The following is a 9,341-nucleotide window of genomic DNA, read 5'->3' on the forward strand; positions in this document are numbered from 1 at the left end:
TATAAAAAACAAACACACCTGAAGGAGGAAACAGACGGAGCAGAGAGGGTCAGACAACTACTGAGGTTTATGAAGAACATCCAGAACCAGAGAAGAAGAAAACTGATTTATTTATTGTCTCAAACTATCTAGAACTCAGATCAATAATTAGATCTGATAGATCCACTGATCTACTAATCTACTAATCTACCGATCCACCGATCTACTGATCTACTGATCCACTGATCCACTGATCCACTGATCCACTGATCCACTGATCCTCGATCTACTGATCTACTGATCTACTGATCCACTGATCCACTGATCCACTGATCCTCGATCTACTGATCGATACATCCACTGATTGGAGGATGTGGATGTGGAGAAGCTTCCTGTGTGTGTCTCTGGTCAGTGGTCTGGCTCTGGACCACAACACCATCAGGTCTTCCAAAGAGACGACTCAGCAGAGCACCGAGCTGCAGGTAAGAGTACTTCACTGTAGTACCTTTATACTTCTACTGCATGACGTACTTTATACTACAATACTGTAGTACCTTTATACTTCTCTTCATGGTGTACTTTATACTGCACTACTGTAGTACCTTTATACTTCTCTGCATGGTGTACTTTATACTGCACTACCGTACTACCTTTATACTTCTCTACATGGTGTACTTTACACTACAATACTGTAGTACCTTTATACTTCTCTGCATGGTGTACTTTATACTGCATTGCTGTAGTACCTTTATACTTCTCTGCATGGTGTACTTTATACTGCATTGCTGTAGTACCTTTATACTTCTCTGCATATACTTTATACTACACTAGTAGTATTTACTTGGTAGATTTAGTAAATATGACAGGTAAAACGATTGTAACATTAAATATATAAATATTCAAAAAGGTTTAATTTGTATGTTGTATATAATCTCTTATTGATTTAATATAATATTTATACTTTACTGTTTTATGTATTTCTGACTGAATACAGATTTGTGATTAATATATTTATTTGTGACCAACAAATTTAACAAGTTTAATGTATTTTATTGAGCTGCTGTGGCTTCACAGTGAATGTGATATTACTGTGATATTAATGTGATATTAATGTGATATTACTGTAATATTAATGTGATATTACTGTAATATTAATGTGATATTAATGTGATATTAATGTGATATTACTGTGATATTACTGTGATATTAATGTGATATTACTGTGATATTAATGTGATATTAATGTGATATTACTGCAATATTAATGTGATATTAATGTGATATTAATGTGATATTACTGTGATATTAATGTGATATTACTGTAATATTAATGTGATATTACTGTGATATTAATGTGATATTACTGTGATATTACTGTAATATTAATGTGATATTAATGTGATATTAATGTGATATTAATGTGATATTACTGTGATATTAATGTGATATTACTGTGATATTAATGTGATATTACTGTAATGTTACTGTGATATTACTGTGATATTACCGTAATGTTATTGTGATAATACTGTGATATTACCGTAATGTTACCGTGATAATACTATGATATTACTGTGATATTACTTTGAATATCTGAGGTCGTAACAGTGACATCACTCTGACCTGTCCATCAGGATCGTTTCCATGGAGACCAGGTGGAGCGTCCCGTACGACGCCAGATAGAGACGACGAACTCCAACAGAAGACAAAGAACTCAATGTTCTACAGAGGACTGTTACACAGATCAGGTTAGTAGAGAGAGAGAGAGACAGGCAGAGAGACAAACAGAGACAGTAAGACAGAGAGACAGACAGAGACAGTAAGACAGACAAGCAGAGAGACAGACAGAGACAGTAAGACAGACAGACAGAGAGACAGACAGATTTTTGTACTTTTACTTCAGTAAAGATACCTGCAGGACTTTCATCACTTTCAAAATAGTTGCAGTTCATTTTTGGCAATTGATTGATTGATTGATTGATTGATTGATTGATTGATTGGTTGATTGGTTGATTGGTTGATTGATTGATTGATTGATTGATTGATTGGTTGATTGGTTGGTTGGTTGATTGGTTGATTGTCTCTGGGTCCATCAGGTGGGAGGCTGCAGTAACAGAGCTCAGAGGAGACTGTCCTCACAGGACAGACAGGTGGACAGACAGGTGGACAGACAGGTGGACAGAGAGACAGACGGACAGATCAACACAGACGGCTTCAACAGGACCAAAGGTAAGTGATTGGAAGACAACTACGAGTCCCAGAGTGCATGTGTACAATGAGACAAAGTTACCTGGAATATTTAATAATGTACTGTACTTAAGTACACATTCCAGGTACTTGTAATTTACTTGTTTACTTTTTACTGTACTACATCTCAGAGGTAAATATTTTACTTTTACTGAACTCGATCTCAGAGGTCACTGTGTATTAGTACTTTTACTTGTCCCTGGTCCTTTCTCAGTGTGTATTAGTACTTGTACTGGTCCCTGGTCCTTTCTCAGTGTGTATTAGTACTTGTACTGGTCCCTGGTCCTTTCTCAGTGTGTATTAGTACTTTTACTTGTCCCGTAGTCCTTTCCCAGTGTGTATTAGTACTTTTACTTGTTCCGTAGTCCTTTCTCAGTGTGTATTAGTACTTGTACTTGTCCCTGGTCCTTTCTCAGTGTGTATTAGTACTTGTACTTGTCCCGTAGTCCTTTCTCAGTGTGTATTAGTACTTGTACTTGTCCCTGGTCCTTTCTCAGTGTGTATTAGTACTTGTACTGGTCCCTGGTCCTTTCTCAGTGTGTATTAGTACTTGTACTGGTCCCTGGTCCTTTCTCAGTGTGTATTAGTACTTGTACTGGTCCCTGGTCCTTTCTCAGTGTGTATTAGTACTTGTACTGGTCCCTGGTCCTTTCTCAGTGTGTATTAGTACTTGTACTGGTCCCTGGTCCTTTCTCAGTGTGTATTAGTACTTGTACTGGTCCCTGGTTCTTTCTCAGTGTGTATTAGTACTTGTCCTGCAGTAATCTGTGTATTATTTCTGCTCCAGCTCCAGAGATGTCGAGCTGTGTGCGCTCCGGTGACTGTGCCGCCGGTCTGTGCTGCGTCCGGTACCTGACCGGTAAGCGGTGCCAGAGGATCCCGGTGGAGGGGGAGGCCTGTCTGCTCAGAGGATCCGGGAAAATGAGGCGGAAGCTCGGCCGCTGCGACTGTGACGTCGGGCTAACCTGCGTCGCCTCCTCCTCCACGGGGAGGGCGGAGTCAGGGAGAGCCAAGGGGCAGGGGGCGTGTCAGAAGAACACGAGGCATTCTGGGAAGAAGAGGAGGACGGCGGAGAGGAGCTGCTGACGAGACTCTTTATGAACTCATTTAATTTAAATAAATATTCATGAAGAGAGACTAACGTTTATCTCCACGTGGAGTCAGACAACAGACAAAAAAGAAGTTAGAAATATGTTATTATTATTAATACTGTAGTCAATAAAAGTCATAGTTTATTCAAACAAAGAGTGTGACTGTTATTGTCTGAATCTTATTAAAGACAGAAACATGGAAGTTGAAGTTTGCAAGCAGAGAACTTGTTAATATTAATATATATTATTATTAATAAAGGGCTGTATAAATATATTACCATTTTATTATTGATGCAGTACATAGTGTATGTAGTACATAGTGTATGCAGTACATAATATATGCAGTACTCTCATACTTAAACACTGAAATAGTGTATTTAGTTGTTTTTTCACATCTGTTTCAGCTAAAATAGCTCGTTGGTGTGAAACTTGAGATGTTAGCCTAGCTTAGCATAAAGACGCTGCACAGAGCCGTCTTAACTGAATATTTAGAGCAAACAAACCACGTGTAACATGTTAGCTAGAGGAGCTGCTAGACGGCTAGGCTAGCCGTTTCCCTGTTACCAGTCGTTATGCTAAGCTAAGCTAAGGCTGATATCCAGCTACTCTAGTACTTAAGGGCCCAATCCCATCTCCACCCTCACAGACTTTGAGGCACGCTCCCGCAAAGTCCGTGAGGGTGTAGTTCTGTCCCGCGACAGTCTCAAACCCTGAACCCTCAAGGACTCCCTGATGATACGAGGGACCTCATCTAGTGAGGAAAGAGTCTGAGGACTTCAAGGCAGGAAGTACAAAGTATAAAATAAATACACACAACTATACATTTGATTTGTTGTTTTCGTGGTATGTCCCGCTCATGTTTACACCATGTGAAGCCCTGTCTCCACACTCAACCACTACCAGAGGACCTCAGTGAGTCCTTGAGAGGGTTTGAGGCTGTAGGGGGGACACTGGGCCCGAGAGATAAAGACACGTTTAAACTTACTTCAGACGTCCGTCACTCATTAAAATAACTTCTGATCTGAAGCTGACTGGAGCTCCTCCCAGGTGTGTTTGTGGGCGTGGTCAGACGGTGTTTGATTGACAGCTGGCTCACAAGCGACGGTCCAATCAGAGCGACCGGACTGAAGACTAAGTTGAGCTGGAGAGCTCCCTCTGCTGGACGTTATGAAGCGCTTACAGCAGGACAGACATGAAGTCAGTGCGTCTCTTTCTTTGGAAGATGAACTCATGACTCAACGTAAACACAGCGGCATCACTTCATGTGTGCCGAGACTAAAGACTTCATCCTCATCTTTAGCTGCACAGAACTTTAAACAGACTAACTGCTTCAGCAGAGAGAAACAAACACCTTTTAATTGTCAAGGCAACATTTCTGTTTTATTTTATTATTCTTTTTGACTTAACAAAAACCCGTTGGGACAGTGTGAATAAAAACGTTAATGCAAAAGAAACTTAAAGGAAAAGTTACTAATGCAGCAACACGTTTTCAACAGAATAAAAAAAGGTTCGGGGGGGGGGGGGGGGGGTTGATTCTCCATCTATTAGGAATGTTGAATGGCAGAGGGGCGGAGCCTACAGGGGAGGCGTGGCTACAGGGGTTAAGTGCTGGAGCTCACAGCTCAGAGCTGACCACAGTCAGCGATCACCACCTTGGTCGAGGTCTTCCCACTCTGGCTGCCGGTGGCTTCCATCTTCCTCACCACGTCCATGCCCTCCACCACGGTGCCAAACACCACGTGCTTCCCATCCAGCCTGCAGGGACGATGACATCATCATCATCATCATCGTCATGCCAACCACACGCAAACAAATAAACACCCTGTGAACGCCGCCCTCACCATGCGGTCTTTTCTGTGCAGATGAAGAACTGGGACCCGTTGGTGTTGGGCCCGGCGTTGGCCATGGACAGGGTGCCGGGGGTGGTGTGCTTCAGGGTGAAGTTCTCATCGGCAAACTTGTTGCCGTAGATGGACTTTCCACCGGTTCCATTGTGGTTGGTGAAGTCACCGCCCTGCATGTACAACAGACATTAACACACACATTAACACACACACACACACACACACACACACACCCCACGTCTATCACTGGTACACACACACACCACGTCCATCACTGGTACACACACACACACACACACCACGTCCATCACTGGTACACACACACACACACCACGTCCATCACTGGTACACACACACACCACGTCCATCACTGGTACACACACACACACACCACGTCCATCACTGGTACACACACACACACACACACACACACACACGCCCATCACTGGTGTACACACACACACACACACACACACACACACACACACACACACACACACACCACGTCCATCACTGGTACACACACACACACACACACACGTCCATCACTGGTACACACACACACACACACACACACACGTCCATCACTGGCACACACACACACACACCACGTCCATCACTGGCACACACACACACACACCACGTCCATCACTGGTACACACACACACACACACACCACGTCCATCACTGGCACACACACACACACACACCACGTCCATCACTGGCACACACACACACACACACACACACCACGTCCATCACTGGCACAAACACACACACACACACACACACACACACACCACGTCCATCACTGGCACACACACACACACACCACGTCCATCACTGGCACACACACACACACACCACGTCCATCACTGGCACACACACACACACACACACCACGTCCATCACTGGCACACACACACACACACCACGTCCATCACTGGCGTACACACACACACACACACACACCACGTCCATCACTGGTGTACACACACACACACACACACCACGTCCATCACTGGTGTACACACACACACACACACACCACGTCCATCACTGGTGTACACACACACACACACACACCACGTCCATCACTGGTGTACACACACACACACACACAACGTCCATCACTGGTGTACACACACACACACCACGTCCATCACTGGCACACACACACACCACGTCCATCACTGGCACACACACACACACGTCCATCACTGGCACACACACACACACGTCCATCACTGGCACACACACACACACACACACACACACACACACACACACACACACACACACACACACACACACACACACACACACACACACACACACACACACACACACACACACACACTCTTTCCTTTTCATGTACGGCGTTAGCCTAGCGAGCTAGCATGCCGCCTCATGACTTCAGTGAACCCCCACAGTCCTAGACCAGCTGCATCACCTGGCACATGAACTGGGGGATGATGCGGTGGAAGCTGGAGCCCTTGTAGCCGAAGCCCTTCTCACCGGTGCACAGGGCTCTGAAGTTCTCGGCGGTCTTTGGAACCACGTCGTCCCGGAGCTGAGGAGAACCACACAGTGTCAGTCGATAAGAGGACCGGAATAAAGACACTCGAGAGGACAAAGCTTGTGAATCAGCGACTGATCATTTGGCTTGTTGTCATCCAGACACACCAGAGCAGGATCACCGACCCAGAAGACCTCATCCTGCACCACTACTGCAAGCAGACTCTGCAGACCTGCTCCAACGCCACACCTTTAACAACCGTGTAGCCGGAGAGGGGAACACGGATCAGGTGGTGAGATTGTGCTGAGTCATGGTGGAACTGCATGCACTGCAGCAGACGGAGACATCGTCTGCTGCAGCGTCTCTACCATGGGGGGGGGCTCTGTGCAGCTGCTCAGCTGAAACAGACACCAGTCCTTCAGCAGCTGGAGGCTCGATCAGTCATCACCAGTGAGGTCCAGGATTTAGACAGGACCATAATCAGGCTAACCATACATCAGGAACACCCATAACGGGGCACAGATACTACTATGGGCACAAAATGGCTGCACCTGTAAGCTAGCAGCTTTTAGCTTCCTGAACATTAACAAAAAGAAGCAGGAGAGAAAGAACGGAGGGAGAGGAGGCAAGGAAACAAGAGGGGAAGGAAGGAAGGAAGGAAGGCAGGCAGGCCTGCGTCACAATGGCACCACTGTAAATCCAAACAGCCCCGTTATGAGCGCGTGTGCTTCCTCACCGTGGGATCAAAGGATTATAGAATAATAAAGTGTATCGCGGTTGTTTTTCGGCCTTCTCTCTACATCCGGGGTTCTTTCATCATGCGGACAGCCCACCCCTCCCCCCGCCGTGGAACTTTCCAGAACCGGAACCGGCGCAGTTAGCTTCTGCGGCTAAACATGCTAACAACCGCAGGCAGTCACATTTTTTTTTTTTTTTTTACAGAGGAATAAAGTAGACTCGTAATTCACACCCGCCATTAATCGAGACTTCTAACAAATACAGAAGTATCCCCGTGGGTGTACGGGTACCGTAGATTTCCCGGGCTTGTAATTAAAAACGAAAAGACCGCAAAACGCAACAAAGAAACAGCTCAGTGTTCCGTATCATTAGCTCAACATGCTAGCCACTGAATGTTCCGTTAGCATTATTAGCGCAACATGCTAGCCAAGCGGTGCTTTGAACTACCGCCCGGGCAGCGTGCCTCTTTACGACTCAAACTACGGCCCGCGGGCCTTTTGTGGGCCTCAGCGTGTCGGACGCTAATGCTGAGTTAGCCGTTTCGCTCTAACGGAGGGCGTGAGAAGCACTGCACTGCTAATCCACGATGTCAACGTTACAATACGTGCCCATATTAAACCGGATCACGCAGATACAATCACCGCCATCACCGTAACAATCATTAACATAACCTCCCGTTTAAATATCGAGACAGGTACAAGAGAATAAGACCCGTTACTCGGTCCCGTTAGCTCTGGCTAGGAGCCAAACACACGTGCGCCATGAGACGCAGTTGTGTGCTCGTGACAGCTCGATTACCGTAACTCTCGTGCACGTGTGCGCTTAACGGTTATCAACGGAAACCAGAGTCCAACTGTGGAAGTGGCTTTATTACCGTAAAAAAACAAAGAGCGAGGGTTAGCGGGATCTACCCGCAGGCTAACATTAGCTACACGTAGCATTCTAACGTTTACCTCCATCACGACGCGGCCTAAGGGCGACGAGCCGGAGGTGACATCGAAGAAGACTCGTGTACCGGACATTTCAGCAGACTGAGCGGGAGAGAGAACGGACTGGTCGGCTGACTACAAGGATCCGAGAAAAGATGGAGGTGTGTGGTTTAATTTTATATAAAACGCCGGTGGGCGGTTTGAAATCAAGGCGAGCCAATTGAGGACGCGGAAGTGTGTGAGCGGCACCCGTGTAAGCCAATCAGCAGCCAGAACAGCGGAGCCCCTCTCTTGACTGGTCAGTCGCTTAACGGACCCTTTGAACGGTGTGTTTGATTCACTCAACGCAGTGTGCCGCTTCGGGGGGGGGGTTAAGTGTTTTTAAGGTTTTCTCACTGTGACACCGCCCCCTTTTCTCTGTCCCGGTGAAAAAAAATTGAACATTGCGAGGACCGGAGCGGCGCGCGCCACGCATCACCGACAACTCCGGGGTCCAATGCGTGCAGTGCACGCAGAGTGTTAAAGTCAAGTCTCCGCAGTCAGCGCGCGTTCCCGCTGTCAGGCGGAGAATGGGGGTGCGCGATCACGCGGTAAGGGCGCGGTCCGTCCGGTCAGATACAAGTTTAGTTCACACACACACACACACACACACACACACACACACACACACACACACACACACACACGAGATAGAGTGAAACATGAGATAAAGTGAAACATGAGATAAAGTGAAACATGAGATAAAGTGAAACATGAGTGTGAAACATGAGAGTGAAACATGAGATAAAGTGAAACATGAGATAAAGTGAAACATGAGATAAAGTGAAACATGAGATAAAGTGAAACATGAGATAAAGTGAAACATGAGAGAGTGAAACATGAGATAAAGTGAAACATGAGATAAAGTGAAACGAGATAAAGTGAAACATGAGATAAAGTGAAACATGAGATAAAGTGAAACATGAGATAAAGTGAAACATGAGATAAGTGAAAC

At 45.7% G+C, this 9,341-nt stretch overlaps 2 protein-coding genes across 2 annotated transcripts; one reads left to right on the forward strand and one right to left on the reverse strand.

Annotated features, from left to right (window-relative positions):
• The first annotated feature begins 350 nt into the window (after positions 1-350).
• Positions 351-3,312, forward strand: LOC137867086 (dickkopf-related protein 4). Its single transcript, XM_068703517.1, has 4 exons — positions 351-461; positions 1,614-1,727; positions 2,076-2,208; positions 3,014-3,312. The coding sequence occupies exons 1-4, from the start codon at positions 351-353 to the stop codon at positions 3,310-3,312; spliced, it is 657 nt and encodes a 218-aa protein (XP_068559618.1).
• Positions 3,313-4,669: 1,357 nt separating this feature from the next.
• On the reverse strand, positions 4,670-8,505 carry ppiaa (peptidylprolyl isomerase Aa (cyclophilin A)). Its single transcript, XM_068703052.1, has 4 exons — positions 8,372-8,505; positions 6,615-6,734; positions 5,159-5,331; positions 4,670-5,072 (listed from the first exon to the last, which is right to left on the reverse strand). The coding sequence occupies exons 1-4, from the start codon at positions 8,438-8,440 to the stop codon at positions 4,940-4,942; spliced, it is 495 nt and encodes a 164-aa protein (XP_068559153.1). The 5' UTR covers positions 8,441-8,505; the 3' UTR covers positions 4,670-4,939.
• Between the last annotated feature and the right edge of the window lie 836 nt (positions 8,506-9,341).

The sequence above is a fragment of the Cebidichthys violaceus genome, unplaced genomic scaffold (assembly GCF_023349555.1).
Source record: "Cebidichthys violaceus isolate CVI_PGR_0920_01 unplaced genomic scaffold, fCebVio1.0.p SCAF_9, whole genome shotgun sequence".
NCBI classification, from domain to species: Eukaryota; Metazoa; Chordata; class Actinopteri; order Perciformes; family Stichaeidae; genus Cebidichthys; species Cebidichthys violaceus.